The sequence below is a fragment of the Chiloscyllium plagiosum genome, chromosome 30, assembly GCF_004010195.1.
Source record: "Chiloscyllium plagiosum isolate BGI_BamShark_2017 chromosome 30, ASM401019v2, whole genome shotgun sequence".
Classification (NCBI taxonomy): Eukaryota; Metazoa; Chordata; class Chondrichthyes; order Orectolobiformes; family Hemiscylliidae; genus Chiloscyllium; species Chiloscyllium plagiosum.
Genome location: NC_057739.1, coordinates 1,796,292 through 1,817,901, shown reverse-complemented (window position 1 = coordinate 1,817,901; position 21,610 = coordinate 1,796,292). Strand labels below are relative to the sequence as shown.

At 43.0% G+C, this 21,610-nt stretch overlaps 1 protein-coding gene across 1 annotated transcript in view; it reads left to right on the top strand.

Annotated features, from left to right (window-relative positions):
* Window positions 1-21,610, top strand: part of LOC122564592 (exonuclease mut-7 homolog) — a 125,810-nt gene that overhangs the window by 95,566 nt on the left and 8,634 nt on the right. The window contains exons 10-12 of the mRNA XM_043719680.1: window positions 561-718; window positions 16,520-16,670; window positions 19,234-19,447. Coding sequence (XP_043575615.1) covers window positions 561-718; window positions 16,520-16,670; window positions 19,234-19,447 — 523 coding nt within the window. The remainder of the gene's footprint in view (window positions 1-560; window positions 719-16,519; window positions 16,671-19,233; window positions 19,448-21,610) is intronic.

The following is a 21,610-nucleotide window of genomic DNA, read 5'->3' as shown; positions in this document are numbered from 1 at the left end:
ACTCAGTGAGTCGTGAGTTCATGGAATGCCCTGCCAGTAGCAGTGGTGGACTCTTCCTCTTTATGGGCATTTAAGCGGGCATTGGATAGGCATATGGAGGATAGTGGGCTAGTGTAGGTTAGGTGGGCTTGGATCGGCGCAACATCGAGGGCCAAAGGGCCTGTACTGCGCTGTATTCTTCTATGTTCTATGTTCTAGAGTGGGACCAACTGCATTGCTCTGTGGAACAGCCAGGAGTCTTGAAACATTCTTTAATTCCATGAAATATTGACCATCTCAAGTTTTCTAAGACGATAAGATTCATGCTCAATGCTTAGATAATCTGTATGTTTTTGGCACCCTGCGTTGATATCATGTTTATGTTCCTCAGGTGTAACATTGTAGGTGATATAAATGTTTTTAAGAACACCTTGAATCAATTCCCTTCCTTTAAAAAATTGCATGTTAGATGTGTGCCCAAGACATGGAGTGAGTTGCTGAGGTCTCCCTGATAATAGGACCAACTGCTCTGTGTGCACTGCTGTACGAGCCTTGACCATATATAAATATTTCTCTTTCAGGCTGTAGTGGGATATAAACCGCAGCTTCGGCTGCAGTTTGTGACCTTACTGGAAAGACACACAGATATGGACACAGTTGCGAGCTGGGCCCTGAGGCTCAGTGTGCCACGAGAAAAATTACCATATTACATCGCTGAACGACTGGAGAAAGTCAAAGCGTAAGCTTCAACCCAATTGATCAATACTTGATATATCTTTAAACTTACATCAGGCGTGCATTTCCTGTTTCTCTCATTTTCTTCATTTCAGAGCGTCTATTACAGAGTCTGTCATGATTTTCCATTATTTAGTTTGCAAGCACTGGCTTACTCCCTTTGCTGTCAGCTCTGGGTCATGTAGTGAGAAAACTGATGGAGGCCATAAAATAAGATTAAAATATATGTAAACATAGAGGAACCTGTGCAGGGGAGCTCACAGCACTGGAGCAGCTAAGTGCATAGTTTTTAAATGTAACCTTGTAATAGTGAGTAGAGTGAGTTCTTTTTAACTAGATGTTTTATTGAGATCTGTTCCTTGATTAAATTTTAAAAATATAAAACATAGGTACTAAGTTAGCTTGGAGCAGTTTTTTTTTAGAACAGTAAAACTGTGCTATTTTCTGGGTCTATAGATTGTTAAAGTGCAAAGATGTGTTGTCACCTTCAGCAGAATGATGTGTTCTTCCTGTCGAATGTGGGAGATTAGGGAGAGTTTCCATGTCACTAATGATTATATCTGCAGTAAGTGTGTTTGGTAGCAAATCCTATCAGATCACATAGATTGTTTGGAGTGCCAGTTCAAGGCAGTGAAGAATTTACAGGAGCTAGGGGGTGTGATGGATGGCAGTTATAGGAAGGGAGAAAAGCCGCAGATAGTGTAAGGTGGATGGATTACCTCCAGCAAAGGTAGGAGATGGAGGCTGGTAGTATAGGAGTCTCCTGTGGCTAGCCCCATCTCAAATAAGAATGCTGTTTTGGAAAATGTAGGGGTTGATGGACTCTCAGGGCACCCAGGGAGTTAGTGAGGAAAGAGATTGATCTGAGACAAGTACAATTGGGAAAAGGAGCAAGTCAAACAGTCAGGGCATGCAGGAACAAAGCAGAGAATGAAGTAGGACTGATAAATTACACTGCATTTATTTTAATGCAAAAAGCCTAACAGGGAAGACAAATGAATTCAGGACATGGTAAGGAACATGGGACTGGGAAATCATTGTAACTACAGAGATGTGGTTCAGGGATGGGCAGGACTGGCAGCTTAATGTTCCATGATACAAACACTCCAGGAAGGATAGAAAGGGGAGCCAGAGAGAAGGGGGAGTGGCATTTTTGATAAGGGATAACAGTATGGCAGTCTTTTGGGAGGATATTCCTGGGAATACGTCCAACCAAGTTATTTAGGTGGAACTGAGAAATAAGAAAGGGATGATCACCTTAATCTGATTGTACGATAGACTCCCCAATAGTGAGTGAGTAATTGAGAAACAAATTTGTAAGGAGGTGTCAGTTATTTGTAGGAATAATAGAGTGATTATGGTTGGGGATTTTAACTTTGCAAACATAGACCGAGACAGCCATAGTATTAAGGGTTTAGATGGAGAGGAATTTGTTAAGTATGCTCAAGAAAAATGTATAATTTCAGTATGTGGATGTAACTACTGGAGAAGGTGCAAAGTTTGACCTACTCTCGAGAAATAAGGGAGGGTAGGTGACCAAGGTGTCAGTGGGGAAGCACTTTGGGACCAGTGACCACAATTCTATTAGTTTTAAAATACTGTTGGAAAAGGATAGATCAGATCTAAAAGTTAAAGTTCTAAATTGGAGGAAGGCTAATTTTGATGGTATTAGGCAAGAACTTTCAAAAGTTAATTGGGGGCAGATGTTCGGAGGTAAAGGGATGGCTAGAAAATGGGAAGCCTTCAAAACTGAGATAACAAGAGTCCAGAGACAGTATGTTCCTGTTAGGGTGAAAGGGAAGGCTAGTAAGTGTAGAAAATGCATGATGACTAGAGAAATTGAGGGTTTGGTCAAGAAAAAGAAGAAAGTATTTGTCAGGTTTAGACTGCAGAGATCGAGTGAATCCTTAGAAGAGTATAAAGGCAGTAGGAATATATTTAAGAGGGAAATCAGGAGGGCAAAACAGGGACATGAGATAACTTTGGCAAATAGAATTAAGGAGAATCCAAAGGGTTTTTACAAATATATTAAGGACAAATGGGTAACTAGGGAGAGAACAAGGCCCCTCAAAGACCAGGAAGGCTACCTTTGTGTGGAGCCACAGGAGATGGGGGAGATAATAAATGAGTATTTTCCATCAGTGTTTATTTTGGAGAAGGACATAGAAGACATAGAATGTGGGGAAATAGATGGTGATGTCTTGAAAAATGTCCATATTACAATGGAGGATGTCTTAAAATGCATAAAGGTGGATAAATCCCCAGGAACTGATCAGGTATACTCTAGAACTCTGTGGGAAGCTAGGGAAGTGACTGCTGGGCCTCTTGCTGAGATATTTGATAGTCACAGGTGAGATGCCTGAAGACTGGAGTTTGGTGAAAATGGTGCCACTATTTAAGAAAGGTGGTAAGGATCTATCGATCGGTGAGCCTGATATCGGTGGTGGGCAATTTTTGGAGGGAATCCTGAGCGACAGGATTTACATATATTTGGAAAGGCAAGGACTGATTTGGGATTGTCGGCATGGCTTTGTGTGCAGGAAATCATGTCTCTCTAACTTGATTTGAGTTTTTTGAAGAAGTAACAAAGAGGATTGCTGAGGGAAGAGCTGTAAGGTGTTTGACAAGGTTCCTTATAGTAGACTGGTTAGCAAAGTTAGATCTCCTGGAATACAGGGAGAACTAGCCAATATTCTTCGGAGGGTCGGTGAGGACTTGTTGGGCCAAATGGCCTGTTTCCACACTGTAGGGATTCTGTGATTCCATGATTTGAATAGAGAACTGGCTTGAAGGTAGAAAGTTAAAAATCACGCAACACCAGATTATAGTCCAACAGGTTTAATTGGAAGCACACTAGCTTTCGGAGCGTGGCTATCACCTGATGAAGGAGCGACGCTTCGAAAGCTAGTGCTTCCAATTAAACCTGTTGGACTATAACCTGGTGTTGTGATTTTTAACTTTGTACACCCCAGTCCAACACCGGCATCTCCAAATCTTGAAGATAGAAGACAGTGTTGGAGGGTTGCTTTTCAGACTTGAGGCATGATGAGTAAGTTTGCAGATGACACCAAAATTGGAGGTGTCATGCACAGCGATGAAAGTTACCTCAGACTACAATGGGGTTTTGATCAGATGGGCCAATGACTCGAGGAGTGGCAGATGGAGTTTAATTTAGATAAATGTGAGATGCTGCATTTTGAAAAGGCAAATCAGGGCAGGATTTATACACTTAATGGTAAGGTCCTGGGAAGTGTTGCTGAACAAGGAGACCTTGGTGTCCAGGTTCATGGCTCCTTGAAAGTAGACTCACAGATTGGATAGTGAAGAAGGTGCTTTGTATGTTTTCCTGTATTGGTCAGTGCATTAAATATAGGAGTTGGGAGGTCATGTTGTGGCTGTACAGGACATTGGTTAGGCCCCTTTGGAATATTGTGTGCAATTCTGGTCTTGTTCCTATTGGGAGGATGTTGTGAAACTTGAAAGGATTCAGAAAAGATTGGAAAGGATACTACCAGGTTGGAGGATTTGAGGTATTGGGAGAGGCTGAATATTAACTGTGTATGTCCTGCCTGGTTTGTGTTAATCTTTAACTTATTTGAATTAAACTCCATTTGCCATTCCTCAGCCCACAGGCCCAGTTGATCAAGATCCCTTTGTACTCTTGACTTTCTTGACTGTCCACTGTACCACCCATTTTGGTGTCATCCTCAAATTACTTACCATGTCTCCTGTATTCTCATCCAAATTGTTGATATAAATGACTAACAACAGTGAGCCCAGTGCTGATCCTTGTGGCAAACTGCTGGTCACAGGCCTCCTTTTGGAACAGCAACCTACAACCACCACCCTCTGTCTCCTGTTGTCAAGCCAATTTTGTATCCAAATAGTTATCTCTGCCTTGATCCCAAGTTATCTAACCTTACCAGCCTCCCCTGCAGATCCTTTTGAAGGCCTTGCTAAAGTCCATGTTGACCATGCTTTACCTTAATATTGGAGTTGATGGACTGGTCCACATTCAAGAACTCAGCCAACCTATATGCCAGTGCTGTCACAGACGTCATCAGTAAGTGTATAGAGCACTGCTTACTAAATATGTTAGTCCCAGTGTTCCTGAACAAAAAACCATGGATGAACTGGGAGATCCACTTCCTATTCAAGCACAGCTCTGTGGTATTCAAGTCAGGTGACCTTGACCTATATAGGAAATCTAGATATGGCCTTCACAAAGCCATCAGGGACACCAAGAGACAATCCCAGACTAAACTAGAGTTGCAGACTAACCGCACAAAGTTGGGCCAAATGGCCTGTTTCCACACTGTAGGGATTCTGTGATTCCATGATTTGAATAGAGAACCCACAGAAAGTGACTGGCACAGATTGAATCCCCGGCTGTGCACCCATGTTCTGAGCTGACCAGCTGGCAGGAGTATTCGAGGACATCTTTGACCTCTCCTTATTCCAATATGGGGTTCTACCTACTTTGAGAAGATCACCATCATCACAGTGCCAAAGAAAAATAAGACAGTGTGCCTTTGTGACTACTGCCATGTGGCTCTGACATCCATCATTATGAAGTGTTTCAAGAGGTCAGTAATGGCACACATCAACTCCAGCTTCTTAGACTGCCATGGCAGATGGATAACAAGAACACCTATTCCACCTTCAACATCGTAGTTCCAACCAAACTCATCTCCAGATTCCAAGACCAAGGACTCAGCTCCCCCCTCTGCAACTGGATTCTCAACCTTCCTGACCCATAGGTCACAATCAGTCAGGATAGGTGACATCAGCTCCTCCACGATAATGCTCATACGGGTGTCCCCTATTATATTCCTTTTACACTTTACTGGCAAATGGGACTAGATTAAATTCTGATATCTGGTAGTTATGGACAAGTTGGACTGAAGGGTCAGTTTCCAAGTTGTACATCTGTGACTAGATCATCAATATGGCTTTGTCAAGCCTCTGGAAAAGATCCTTGCTATTCACCTTACCTAATGCCCCTCATGATTTTATAACCTCTGTAAGGTTTAACCTCCTATACTCCGATGAAAGCCTATCTTTATATAACTCAACCTTCCATTCCTGGCATCATCCCGGTAAATATTTTCTGAACCCTCTCCAATTTAATAATATCCTTCCTAAGCAGCCAGCATAATCAAAGACCCCAGTTGTACTCTCTTCCATCCTCTTCTGATGAGCAGAAGATGCAAACGTTTGAAAACACGTATCAACAGATTCAAGAACAGCTTCTTCCCTGCCATTATCAGACTTGTTGAGTCTTGCTACTCATGACTGAGAGACTCTGGCCAAAGCCAGCTCTTCTGAGCCTCTTTCCTCAGATGGCCATGGCTCGCACCAGGGGACAAAGCTTTAAATTGATGGGTTATAGATATAGGATAAATGTCAAAGGGAGTTTCTTTACTCATAGACTAGTAGACTGTCCAATTTTAAGATCATTTAAGTGGTCATTGAATAGACAAATGGATGATAATCGAAGAGTCTATGTTCTAAATCCATTTACAAGTTTGCTGATAACACCTCTGTCATCGATGGGATCTCAGACAATAGTGAGACAGAATGCAGGAATGAGACAGAGAACTTAGTGGCACAAAGCGAGCAATCTCTCCCTCAATGTCAGTAAAAGGAAGGAGCTGGTCATCGACTTCAGGAAGTGGAATGGAAGACACATCCTTGTCTGTATCAATAGTGCCGACGTGGAGATGGTCAAGAGCTTCAAGTTCCTAGGGAGTAAATATCATAAGTATCTGCCCTGTTCCATCCATGTCATTACCTTAGTCAAGAAAGCACACCAACATCTCTACTTTCTCAGAATTCTGAGGAAAATTGCAAATTCTTACCAATCGTTACAGATGCAACATAGAAAGCATCTTATCTAGATATATCACAGCTTGGCATGGCAACTGCTGGCCCAATTCCAGAAGAAATTATAGAGAGTTGTGAACGCAGCTCAACCCATCCTTCTATCCTTTGACTCAGCCTATACTTCCCATTGCTTCAGGAAAGCAGCCATAGAATCATAGATTGATACAGTGTGGAAACAGACGTTTTGAGTCCACATCAACCATGTACCCAAACCAAACTAGTCCCACTTGCCTACATTTGGCCCATATCCCTTTAAACGTTTCCTCTTCATGTACTTACTCAAATGTCTTTTAAATGTTGTATCTGTACCTGCATCCATCACTTCCTCCAGCAGTTCATTCCACTTACGAACCATTCTCTGTAAAAACAGGTGTCCACTTTTTAAATCTTTCGCCTCTCACTTTAAAAATATCCCACCCCTAGTTTTCAACTCCCCACCCTCTGGAAAAGATCCTTGTTATTCATCTTATCTGTGCCCCTCATGATTTTTATAAACTTCTATAAGGTTACCCATCAACCTCCTATGCTCCAGTGAAAGATGTCCCAGCCTATCTTTATAACTCAAACCTTCAATTCCTGGCAACATCCTGGTAAATCTTTTCCGAACTCGCTCCAATTTCATAATATCCTTCCTATAGCGGCCAGCATAATCAAAGACCCCAAACATACTCTCTTCCACCCTCTTCCATTGAGCAGAAGATGCAAAGGTTTAAAAACAATTATCAGCAGATTGAAGAACAGCTTCTTCTCCACCGCTATCAGACTTTTGAACAATGCATTCAAAGTGTGAGGTTAGAGCCTGTCTATATCCCAACATTGAGTCAGACTGGTTATATTTCCACAGTAGGAATTTATAAAATGTCACATGGGCTGACTGCCTACAGATTGTGTGCATTTTGCACAAAATAGAATGTATCTGCAAAAGCAAATTCACCCCATAGACTTGTGTGTGTGTGTGTGTGTAAGAGAGAGTGTCTGAGTGTGTGTATGAGTATGTCTGTGCATGGGATATTGTCGGAGCTGAGATGTCACTTTTTTTTATAAAGCCTTAAGTTATCTTGGGACTGTGACTTGAAAGAAGTTCTGGGATTTTAACCTTGACCTATATAGGAAATCTAGGTATGGCCTTCACAAAGCCATCAGGGACACCAAGAGACAATCCCAGACTAAACTAGAGTTGCAGACTAACCGCACAAACACACATCAATTGTGGCAAGGCTTACATAATATAACAGGCTACAAAGCAAAGTTGAGTAGAGTCACTGGCAACAATACCTCCCTCCCTGATGAACTCAATGCATTCTGTACTTGTTTTGAACAGAAGGTCAGTGAAATTATATCACCTGCCCTGATATCCTTGGGTGTACCTGTATCCCCAGTCACCACAGCCATCAGATCAGCCTTCTTGAGAGTGAACCCACAGAAAGTGACTGGCACAGATTGAATCCCCGGCTGTGCACCCATGTTCTGAGCTGACCAGCTGGCAGGAGTATTCGAGGACATCTTTGACCTCTCCTTAATCCAATATGGGGTTCTACCTACTTTGAGAAGACCACCATCATCACAGTGCCAAAGAAAAATAAGACAGTGTGCCTTTGTGACTACTACCGTGTGGCTCTGACATCCATCATTATGAAGTGTTTCATGCTGTCACTTTTTAAAAATATAAAACCTTAAGTTATCTTGGGACTGTGACTTGAAAGAAATTCTCAGATTTTACATGTCAATCAATCAAAACCTGCATCCCTATTCTAAATGATTAAATACTTAATGACAATCTAGGTTTGTTCAATGCATTGCATCATAGAGTCCTTGAGTCATAGAGATGTACAGCACAGAAACAGACCCTTCGGTCCAACCCGTCCATGCCTACCTGATATCCTAGCTTAATCTAGTCCCACCTGCCAACACCCAACCCATAACCCTCCAAACCCTTCCTATTCATATAACCATCCAAATGCCTTTTAAATGTTGCAATTGTACCAGCCTCCACCACTTCATCTGGCAGCTTATTCCAGAGACGCACCACCCTCTGTGAAAAAGTTGCCTCTTTGGTCTCTTTTATATCTTTCCCCTCTCACCCTAAACCTATGCCCTCTAGTTATGAACTTCCCCACCCCAGGGATAAGACTTTGTCTATTTATCGTTCCCATGCCCCTCATGGTTTTATAAACCTCTATAAGATCACCCCTCAGCCTCTGATGCTCCGGGGAAAACAGCCTTAGCCTACTCAGCCTCTCCCTCTAGCTCAAATCCTCTAACCCTGTCAACATCCTTGTAAATCTTTTCTGAAGAAGGGCTTATGCCCGAAATGTCGATTCTCCTGCTCCTTGGATGCTGCCTGACCTGTTGCGCTTTTCCAGCAACACATTTTTCAGCTCTGATCTCCAGCATCTGCACTCCTCACTTTCTCCTAATCTTTTCTGAATCCTTTCAAGTTTCACAACATCGTTCAGATAGGAAGGAGACCAATATCCCAAAAAGTGGCCTAACCAATGTCCTGTACAGCTGCACATGACCTCCCAGTTCTATGACACATTGATCTTTTACTATAAATTCTGTGTCCTATAATCCTGCTCCACTAACCATCTGATGAAGAAGTATTGCTCTGAAAGCTAGTGCTTCCAAGGAAACCAGTTGCTCTATAACCTGGTGTTGTGTGATTTTTAACTTTGTCCACCCCAGTCCAACACCAGCATCTCCACATTGTACTTATGTAAGTTATGATTTGTCTGGTTAGTATGCAAAACGATAATTATCTCTGTATCTCAGTACATGTCACAGTAGTAAATTAAATCAAATCTTGGTCACCTCTTCAAAAACCTCAGTCACTTTTGTGAGACAGAGTTTCCCACAGTCATGCTGATAATCCCTAATCAATCCTTGCCTTTCCAAATCATTAGGATTCTGTCTGACAGATTTCCCTCCAACAACTTACCCACACCTGATGTTAGGCTTAATGATCTATAGGTCCTTGGCTTTTCCTTGTATCCTTTCTTAAGTAATGGCACAACATTAGCCAATTGCTAGTCTGCTGGCACCCCACCCATGACTGTTGATAAAACTATCTCAGCTAGGGGCCCCACAATTTGTTCTCTAGCTTCCCACAATGTCCTGAAATGCACTTGATCAAGTTCTGGGGATTTATCCACCTTAATGCTTTATAAGACCTCCAGACTTCCTCTGCTGTAATGTGGACTGTATTTCCCTGAGTCCCCTAGCTTCCATGTCTTTCTCCAAGGTAAGCAGTGACATGGGGCAGCACAGTGCATTAGCACTATTGCCTCAAACCACCAAGTACTCAGGTTTGATTCCAGCTCTTGGTGACTCTGTGTCTGTGTGGGTTTCTGCCTGGTGCGCCAGTTTCCTCCCACAGTCCAAAGATGTGCAGGGTGGGTGGATTGGCCACGCTAAATTATCTGTATTGATTCGGGATGTGCAGGATTGGTGGATTAGCCATGGTGAATGCTTGGTTACAGGGATAAGGTGGGGACACTGGGTCTGACTGGGATGCTCTTTGGAGGGTCAGTATAGGGGTTTGATGGGCTGAATGGTCTCTTTTTGCGCTGTAGGAGTTCTATGATTCTATGAAGTATTCATTTAGATCTCACCCATCTGTTGCGGTTCCACACATAGACAACCTTGTTGATCTTTAAAGGGCCTTATTCTGTTCCTAGTTACTCTTTTGCCCTGAATATATTTACAAACTTTCTTTGGATTTTCCTTTACCCTATCTTCCAAAGCTGTCTCATGTCTCCTTTTCACTCTTGATTTCCCTCTTAAGTGTACACCGCACGGTGGCTCAGTGGTTAGCTCTGCTGCCTCACAGCACCTGAGATCTGGGTTTGGTTCCACACTCAGGCAACTGTGTGGAGTTTGCACATTCTCCCTGTGTCTGCATGGGTTTCCTCCGGATGCTGTGCTTTCTGTCCACAATCCAAAGATATGCAGGTCAGGTGAATTGTGTGGACCTGTTTCCACACTGTAGGGATTCTGTGATTCTATTTTACATCCCTATACTCAAGTGATTCATTTGATCCCCGCTGTCTGTATCTGATATACGCTGACTCCTTTTTCTTGACCAGAGCCTCAATTTCTCTATTTATCATGTATCCCTACTCCTGCCAGCCAAGGTGTTTACAGTAAGAGGGACATGTTGGCCCTGGGAGGCAATGCGCCATAATGGACTGTCGTTCATGGCCACAGAAATGACTGTCTGTGCCCTTGACTAGAGAGTCAAGACTGTGGTGCTGGAAAAGCACAGCAGGTCAGGCAGCACTCGAGCAGGAGAATTGACATTTTGGGCATAATCCCTTCATTGGAATGAGGCCTGTGGGCCAGGGGGTGAGAGATAAATGGGAGGGGGGGTGGGGCTGGAGGAAGGTAGCTGGGAATGTGATAAATAGATGAAGGTGAGGGAGAAGGTTTGGAGAGGAGGGTGGAGCGGATAGATGGGAAAGGTGATGGACAGGTCAGGAGGGAAGTGCCGAGTTGGAGGATTGGGACTAGGATAAGGTGGGAGGAGGGGAAATGAGGAAACTAGTGAAATCCACATTTATCCCCATATGGTTGCAGGGTCCCGAGGCGGAATATGAGGCATTCTTCCTCCAGGCGTCGTGTGGTTGGGGTTTGGCGATGGAGAAGACCCAAGACCTACATGTCTTTGGTGGAGTGGGAGGGGAAGTTGAAGTGTAAAGCCACTGATGGGGTTGGTTGGTGTGGGTGTCCCAGAGATGTTCTCTGAAATGATCCGCAAATTGGCATCCTGTCTCCCCGATGTACACGAGACCATGTTGGGTGCAGTAGATACAGTAGATGATATTGGTGGAGGTACAGGTAAATCTCTGTCAGATGTGGAAGGATTCTTTGGGGCCTTGGACGGAAGTGAGGGGGGAGGTGTGGGCGTAGATTTTGCACTTCTAGCGATGGCAGGAGAAGATGCTGGGAGTGGGGTGTGGGCTGGTGGGGGTGCAGATCTGTCACTGGAGTCACGGAGGAAATGGTCTCTCTGAAATGCTGATGGGGTGGAGAGCGAAATATATCCCCAGAGGTGGGGTCTGTTTGGAAGTGGCGGAGGATGGTGCGATGTATGCAGAGGTTGGTGGGGTGGAAGGTGAGAACTGGGGGGTCTGTCCTCGTTGCATTGGGAGGGGTGGGGTTCAAGAGAGGAGGTGCTGGAAGTGGAGGAGATGCATCATCGACCACATGGGAGGGGAAATTGGGGTCTTTGAAGAAGGAGGCCATCTGGGATGTTCTGTGGTGGAATTGGTCATCCTGGGAGCAGATGCGATGGAGGCGGATGAATTGGGAATACGGGATGGCGTTTTTACAGGAAGGAGGGTGGGAGGAAGTGTAGTCTAGGTAGCTGTGGGAGTTGCTGGGTTTCTAATAGATGTCTGTGGTTGGTCGATCGCTGGAGATGGAGATGGAGATGTCCAGGAAGGGGAGGGAGGTGTCCGAGATGGTCCAGGTGAATTTGAGGTTGGGGTGGAAGGTGTTTGTGAATTTGATGAACTGTTCAACCTTCTCATGGGAGCACGAGATGGGGCTGATACAGTCATCGATGTAGCGGAGGCAAATGTCAGGAATGGTGCTGGTGTAGCTGCGGAAGATGGACTGTTCCAGATACCTAACAAGGAGACAGGCATAACTGGAGCCCATACGGATGCCCATGGCTACTCCTTTGGTTTAGAGGAAGTGGTAGGATTGGAAGGAGAAGTTGTTGAGGGTGAAGACCAGTTTAGCCAAGCGGATGAGGGTGTCGGTGGAAGGGTACTGTTTGGGATGGCATGAGAGGAAGAAACGGAGGGCTTGGAGACCTTTGTCGTGGCAGATGGATGTGTACAGGGACTGAATGTCCATGGTGAAGATGAGATGTTGGGGGCCTGGAAAACAAAAGTCTTGGAGGAGGTGAAGGGCGTGGATGGTGTCCTGAATGTAGGTGGGGAGTTCCTGGACCAAGGAGGTCAGGACATTGTCAAGGTAGGCAGAGATAAGTTCAGTGGGACAGGAGCAGGCTGAGATAATGGGTTGACTGGGGAAGTCAGGTTTGTGAATCTTCGGTCCGAGGTAGGATTGGGCTGTGCGCTTAGACCTACCAGCATCATTTTGACTGCAAAGCAATCCCTCTCAAAAATAACTGGAACAAGACACAACAGTGCCTCCCTCCCAAATTTCTGCAAACTCCCACACTTAGCCCGATTCCCAGCATTTTCACTCTTTGCCCCCCCCATCTCTCCTGACTCTGCTAACTCGTGTGTAGTCTGTCTTTATATGTATTCAAATAACCACCCGATTACTGCCCTCTACATAATTTTAATTTCTACAGTTAACATTGACCCAAGATGCAAAGGCCTCTTGTGGTACAGTGGTAGTTCCCTCTGGGCCAGGCAGCCTGGGTTCAAGCACCACTTATCCTGGAGGTGTGTCATAATATGGCTGATTGAAGTACCTTGAAGCTGAGATTGATTATTTCAGAATTAAACACTTGAATCCAGAACAAGGAAGAGGAGGAAGTGATGAGATAGTGTTAAAAATCATATAACACCAGGTTATAGTCAAACAGGTTTATTTGGAAGCACTCGCTTTCAGAATGCTGCTCCTTCATCAGTTAAGGAGCAGTGCTCCGAAAGCTAGTGCTTCTAAATAAGCCTGTTTAACTATAACCTGGTGTTGTGTTATTTTTAACTTTCTACACCCCAGTCTAACAGCAGCACCTCTACATCATGATGAGGTGGAGGTAGTGTAAGCAACCACATGTTGACTTGGAGAAGTGGGGATTGTGCATTAGGGCCCTGCAGAGAGAATAGCCTGGAAAATTGAAAATGGAAGCAAAATCAATCTCCCAGATGAGTACTCCTTGGACCCAAAGCTGCACAGATCCTGATGGTTCCCTTATCACCTGAGACCAAATACCACCCTCTTCACCTGGAACCTGATAACCCCTCTGCACCGCTGGGTCTAACACTCCTCTTTCCTCACTGGGATCTGACACCCCCACTCCTGCCCCCAGGTACTGAATTCCCTCCCTTGCCTCATAAACCAGAAAATGGAAAGTTGTTGCTTTATTGCTTAAAACAGTAGTGGTGTTTTTGTGTAACTTGCAGGTCAGGTAGGATTGTGTAGTGTACAATTTATCTGTACAAGAGCAGTGAAGTGGGTGCATTATGAAAGTCAATAACACAAGTTGTTTTGAATTAAGGGCCAACTGCCTAGTAACAGCTTTCAGAAAGATGTAGCTACAGTTTGTTCCAGACCAGTGAGTGCAGTATAGCAAGGGACATCCAGTCTGCCAATAGGGAATGTCTCTCTCTCTCTTCCCCCTCCCATCAGTCGGTGAGTGAAAAGACACTCAATAAAGAATTCCAACACGTGAAAAGAGTTAGGCCCACCTGAGCAGGTTCTGAATCAAAGATTGACCATTGCTTTGCTGTTGACATGGTGACGTTATTGCTGAAGTAAAAAAAACTGAGAGAATTAACTCACCACCTTGTCGTCTGGATTTTGAAATCACTTCCTTGTCTATTTTTTCCCCACTCATAATATTTGTAACACACCATCTATTTTGTGTATTTTATTTGTGTGTGTGCTTATTAGGAAGGGGGGGTGTAGTTTTAGAGGGGTATTGTTTATACTTCAATAGTTAATTAGTAATCAATATTTTGGGTCTTTGTTAAAGAAGATGTTGTTTACAATAATAATTAATGATGAATCCGGTGATAATTACTTTTGTTCTTATTAGCAGTCTTTCAGGCAAATTGATCATCTTTTTAGTTTAATGGGGTAGTTAGACATTTGTGACACCTTGTGGAATAGTGTCACTTGATCATCCATAGACTATTCCTAATTAAGTCATGATTGGGAATGCAGTTTTAAATATATTGCTAGGCCATTGATGGGTGACATCAGGCAACATTTTTTCACGCGTCCATAATGGGGTCTCTTGCTTCTAAAGGGGGTGGATGTTGGCAGTAAATTAAAATTCGTAAGAGTGAGGTTGACAAATTTTGTTTGGATAAAAGTGTTTCATTGGATATGGAACAAAGTGGTAGATAGAGCTCAGGTACAAATTATCCATTATCTAATATAAAGGTGGGAAAGGCTTGAGGAACTGAATTGACTCCTTGTCCTTTTTCTATACCCTGTAAAGCTTCTGTTTGCTTTATGCAGAGAGAAACCCCTATTTACTGAAAGCAAAAAGCCATTTGTAAATTTCCAACTGCTTCTCTGAAACTTACTGTCCCACCTATTTTGCTATCAATTAAGATATCAAGTAAAGTGGTTCTGGAAGAACTTTAAATCAAGAATCCTAATTAGAGAGTGTTGCTCCCATCCCAGCTATCACAGAAAGATAATTTTACACTTTAAGAGATGCAGCAGTTGTGAGGTTTGAAGTTTGACTAGTCAGTTGAACTCTTTGTACAATCAAACTAAGTCAGCTGTTCATTTTGATGTATTAGAGCTTAGTTCTATGATAATGAAACCTAAAGTTGAGAGTATTTTACATGGAAATAAATAATTGAGAAAACAAATCTACTGAAATATATAGTTAAATTTCCACCCACGTGAAATCCGAAAAGTGCACAATTAGTTCATTTATGGCAATGTTTTACGTGGTTATTTTCCTGATCGATGTTTAGGTAGAGCTGGTTTAATCAAATTTCTTAATAGTGAGAATGGGTAGTTTTGTCCTTCAGCTTGGAAAGTTAAGAAAAGTAAAAATGTCTGTTAATAGTACTTTGGCTGCTGAAACACTGTCTCTTATAGAAGCAGTAGATGTGGGGTTCTATTTTTAATTGAGATTCTGTACATTGTACACACTGAAGAAATATACCCATTGAATGTTCTGCAGATTCATTGTGGGATAATGCACATTTTACGAAAAGTGTGGTTATCCATAGAAGTTATTGGGTTGAAACAATTGTTAGAGAGAAAGGAAATCTCTAAAAGTAAATAGATGGGTGTAAGCCACCATGGTGTAATTGCTTGATGAGGAAAGATGCATATTTTAAGAAATTGTTAAGGGTCCTATAGCAGGGATATCTCACAATGTGATGCTTTGTACAGAATATGGAAGGTTTTGATTGTTTGTTTGTTTCTTTTTACTGAGAGAGAAGGGAATCTGTTAATTGTACATTAGTTGTGTTTAACTGCATCCATTAGGGTGAGTTGATGAGGCAACAACTAGGGATTCTGTTGAGTGTTAGGAGATGTGTGCTGTAAATAAATGCTTGTACTTATACCCTTGTTCAATTAGTTTTGTGAAGTATTGACAGGGATGATAGGTAAATTGGATTTGGTGCAAGGAAAGATATGGTTTAAATGACATCTAATTTGTAAAGGTTAGAATGTAGGAGGCTGGTCTGAGGTACATTGGAATGGTCAAGTTTTAAGGCATGAAAGACAGCAACATATGAATAGAGGGAAATGCAAAAGTAATGTTGAGATATACGTAGGAACTTTAGTGATAGCACAGATGTGGTTGAACACTCATCTCTGTGTTAAATATGACATGTTTGTGAAGAGTCTAGTTTAGTTTCAACATTTGCTAAGGAGAGAGATGGTAACTTTGAAATAGAATTTAAAGTGAGGACCTTAGTCAATGGCTTTGGTCTTTCCAGTGTTTAATTGGAAGAAATAACTTCCCATTCAGCAATGGATGGTCAATGAGCAGTCTGATAATTTAGTAACAGTGGAGGTGTTGAGAAGTAATGATGTGGTTAAGCTGGGAACCTGTGAAAACTGACACTACTCCCAGGTGAAAGGAAGGACCCTGCTTCCATCAGATATCTGTCTTGAGTGACATTGGCATGTCTCTTTCCAGTGTGAACATGAGAAGTGTGAGCTTCTGTTGCTTGGTTCTGTTGCTTTCACTGGTATCTGTGTCCTACGCTTTAACTTAAGATGCTCACTGTTACAGGATGGGTTTAGAGAACCGTTGTGTGGAGGAGAGTACGGAGGAGATACAGAACAAGAGGAAGTTCTACTATCAGTTGCCAATTCCAACAGAGTGTATTCACTTCCTGGACCACTTGGATCAGTTGAAACACTGTGCAGCCCGTGTGTTACAGGTTAGCAGTTCTGTGTTTGTACTATCCTTGCTGTTAATGAACAACTCAAAGGAGATGTAGAAATGTTTTGGGAGTGTCACAGTGTCTGCTAATTTCACCCTCCTTTCCCAATTACTTTGATTTCTCATTCTTCCATTTAACTTGTTCTGTCTTATCGTCGCTGTGGGACGTCCCATTGATAAAACAAAGGCGTATCTTTTTTAAAACCATCGATTGAATGTGGGCATCTCTGGATCAAAGGCCAATCTTTGGTCACCCATCCTTAATTGCCCTTGAACTGAGTGGTTTGCCAGGCCATTTCAGTAGGCAACTCAGAGTGAACCATATTGTTGTTGGTCTGGAGTCATTTGTAAGGGCTACAGACTGTCTGTGTGGATTCTGCACATTCTCCTAGTGTCTGGGTTTTCTCTGGGTGCTCCAGTTTCCTCCTGCAGTCCAAAGATGTGCAGGCTAGATGGATTAGCCATTCTAAGTTGCCCATGGTATCCAGGGATGTGTAGCCTAGGTAGATTAGCCATGGGGAATGCCGGGTTACATGGATAGGGAATGGGGCTGAGTCTGTGTGGGAGGCTGTTCCGAGGGTTGTTGCAGACTTGATGGGCTAACTGGCTTGTTTCCACACTACTGGGATTCTGTTCTATGAGTTCCTTCCCTAATTGGTTGGGCTTTTTATGATAATCAACGAAAGCTTCACGGTCAGCAGGTATTTTATATGAACACACAAAGTATACTGTTTTTATATATTTTGTTATCTTTACTACAAATATGTATGCTATTTTAAGCTGTTAAGAGTAGTATAGACCTTAACCAGTTACCAGATACTCACCAACTAGCTAGCTCCTTTCCCTGTAGTCGAGCAAGAACCGATTCCTGCTCAGGAAATACTCAGCTTTCTACTCCATGTCCTCAGCTGCACTTGTTTGCAATTTTAAGATATTTTTTAATTGACTTGTTCGGAGATGTTAGTGCACACCTGAATTTTGATTCCACAGTTGCAGTGGTGGGATTTGGACCTGTATTCCCAGACACTGGCCCATGCCGTTTCCTTTCCCCCATGATTAAATCATAGCTGATCTGTAATGTAATTGACGGCTCGAATGATTTCTTTGTGAATCTACCTACCTCAAACTGCATAAGCAGAATGGATATTCCACATTGCAGTAGAAATGTCATTGAGAGAGCTGCTTAATTTAACTAAGTTTTAAAATATCACAGTTGGTAAAATGTAAGTTTCTCTATAATGTCTTGACATTGGAAGAAGGTCAAAGTGAGTGGAGTCTTTGATTAACACGAAAGAAATGTCTTCTGTAAACATTATATTGCCCAAATTGAATCCTAGACAGAGTTTAGAAGGTATAAAAGCAGAAGATGGCAGAGAAGCTCAAGGTCTGGAAACATATACCAAGAAAGAAATTGGGTTTACATTTCAGGTTCCAAAGCAGAGTCATTGGACTCAATACACTGCCCCTGTTTCTGTTTACAGATGTTATCTGATAAGATGGTGGTGGAGTAAGGCTTCTGAGCCTCGGGTTCGTCCACTCCGTCCGCTTTGCTTTTTGTTTCTTTTCTTTCTTTGTTTTAAACTTACATTCTTCTTGAAAAACTTGGTCACGGCCACAACATTGGCGGTGAGCGGGCCCAGCAGCATGGACACGTGGCTGCAGTATCAGATGGCAATTTGGGTCCCTGGAGGTTCTAGAGCCGATTTATGGCTGCTGCGGTGGAGGAGGGTTTAAGTCCTCAGCGATGTCTGCATCTGATGCCGATTCATGGATTTGGTGGTAGAGGTGGGTTTGGGCTCAGCATGAGACCTGGTGACACCAGCAATGGCTACGTCAGCGAGGTGGGCCTGAAGCAGATTCATGGTGGTGATGGAGTTCAGTTTAGGCCAGTGCATTACTCTCTGGCATCGATGGCATCTGCATTAGCTGGTGCGTCAAGGACTCATAAGTGGTGAGGGTATTGGTGGAGGCGAGATGGTGACTTTCTTTCCAGTGACAGCAAAGGGGACTCATGCCTGGCCATCAGAGCCATGGCCCATCGGCAGGGCACTAAACAAGAATGACTTTAAAGTTGAACACTTTTTTTCTTTATTTCTTCATTTTTCTGCCTTTACATTCCATGTTTTGTTTATTTTCTGTGTTTCAAGATGGTGCCAGAGAATGGTGACACGATACAACACATTTCATTGTATTTTGTAACAAAATGCACATGACAATGAATAAATAAGACCTGAGTTTCTCTCACCTTCTGTTTTTCTTTCATATTTCCAACATCTACAGGACTTTGCGCCTATTTGAGAGTTCAGAGGGTTATTGGGAAAGTACAAGACAGGGTCAAATAGGAATCACCAGTTGATCAGGAACAAAAACATTCTGTTTTTTCCTCCATTTCACTGAGGCTCACTGTGGACACTCACAGCAACCTAGTGAGCCTTGGGTGAGATCAGTGAACTCAGCACAGACCTTTACTTGGTGAATCAATGATGCTGCTATATCTGAATAAATAGTGTTGCCTCAGGTAAATGACTCTGACTGTAGTGAATTTTGTGTCTCTGCTGTAGGCTGGTGGCGTTGTAGGGATCGATATGGAATGGAGGCCCACATTTGGAATGTTAACTCGTTCCCGAGTGTCTCTCATACAGATTGCGACGAAGAACTGTGTGTATCTTCTGGACTTGCCTCAGCTTGTGAACCAGTCTGAATCAGAGTGTCGGCGAGCCGAACTCACCTACTTTATTCAAACTCTATTCACTGATCAAACCATAACAAAACTAGGTACATATAAACTATAACTAGAGAATGTCTGAGAATGTGCACTGTGCTTTTATTCTCCCTCTGGCAACCGTCCCCATTACATTCCCCACTGGAATTCCAGTTCCAAATACACTCCCCAGTGGAATTCCAATTCCAAATACACTCTCCACTAGAATTCCAGTCCCCATTACATTCCCCACTGGACTTCCAGTCCTCGTTACACTTCCCACTGGAATTCCAGTCTCTGTTACACTTCCCACTGGAATTCCAGTCCCCATTATACTTCCCACTGGATTTCCAGCCCCCGTTACACTTTCCATTGGAATTCCAGCCCCCATTACACTCCCTCCTGGAATTCCAGTTTGTACAGCACTCTTGTCTGGAATTCCAATTCCCATTCCTATCCTCCGCAGATCTCATTCTGGAGTCCTATTTGCTGTCACACTCCCCAATAGTGACCCTGTTTCCATTGGATTCTATACTGGAACTCCCAGCTCCATTGCACTCCCTGCAGGAGTAATGTTGCGTTGTATGTGTGTACTCCCCTAATCTATCATGGTATTTAAAGGAAGATACCTCCATTGAGCTTGGCTTGCTCAGATGCTTTGTTGCGCTTCGTTATATCCCTGTTCGGTAGGTGCAGACTCTGTATGGCCAGTTGACATTATGATCTAGAATAGCTCCATCGTTGACACTTTTACATAATTCTGATTGGATTCGGGGTAATCCAAGATGGAGAATGGAAAAAATTTCTGGCTGTAAGAACTGCTCCTTTTTTTTTTGAGGTATTTTAGGTGTTGGAGGTGATTTCCTCGAATTCCAGGAGCAGCAATTACTGTTTTATATGCTGTTGCATTGTTTTGGAACTTTGGAAAAAAAAAGTCAAAACAACAGCAGTTTTAAAAGGGAGAAGAGCAGACAAAGGAAGCACATGGTGAGGACAGTGCAGGAGAGAGAGAGAGAGAGAGAAAAAAAACCTGCATAGTTACTGCCTTTGCTGTTTGAATTCATGTATCACTGGACATCGGAGTGCATCTGGGAAAATTAACAAACAGTGAAATTCACAACTAATCTTGGAGGAACTGTTGGGCGAAGTTCACAGCACAGAATCAGACAAGTTAATTGTTTTAAGTCTGTCCGAGAGAGAGGCTGCAGTTGTGGGTACAATGGATTCTATCTTGATTATATGTTTTTGGAGATAAGTCTCTTGATTAAACTTAAAATATAAGCCATAGCTATTAATTTAACCTGTGGCAGTGTTTGTAGAGAAATTAGACAGTGTTATTTTCTGGGTCTGTAGATTGTGAAGGAGGAAAAATGCCTTTGCAGTGATATGTACTTCTTGTCAGATGTGGGAGTTTAAAGAGAGTTTAAGGATTACTGCGGATTATATCTGCCTTAAATGCTGATAGATGCAAATCTTATCAGATCAAGTGGATTGGTTGGAGAGACAAATAGAAGCGATGAGGAATTTGCAACAGTATGTGATGAATGGCAGTTATAGAAAGGGGGGAAAGTCTCAGATACAGTCACATAGATGGGTTAACTCCAGGAAGGGTAAGAAAGGTAGGCAACTAGAGCAGGAGTCTTCTGTGGATATACCCATTTCAAACAGGTATGTTGTTTTGGAAAATGTAGGGGGTGATGGATTCTCAGGGGAACGTAGCGCAAACAGCCAAGTTTCTGGTATTGAGACTGGATCTCATGCAAGAAAGTGTACGTCGGCTTCCAAGAGATCATTTGTGTTAGGGGATTCTGCAGTCCGAGGTACAGACAGATGTTTCTGTGGCCAGCAGAGAAAAATCAGAATGGTGTGTTGTTTCCCTAGTGCCAGGATCAAGGATGCCTCAGAGAGGGTGCAGAATGTTCTCACGGGGGGGAGGGGCCAGCAAGAGGTCATTGTCCACATTGGAACCAATGGCATTGGAAGGGAAAAGGTTGAGACTCTGAAGGGAGATTACAGAGAGGCAGAAATTTAAAAAGAAAGGAGGTCCTCAAGGGTAGTAATATCTGGATTACTCCCAGTGCTACGAGCTAGTGAGGGCAGGAATAGGAGGATAGAGCAGATGAATGCATGGCTGAGGAGCTGGTGTATGGGAGAAGGATTCACATTTTTGGATAATTGGAAGCTCTGTTTGGGTAAAAGTGACCTGTACAAGAAGAACGGATTGCACCTAAATTGGA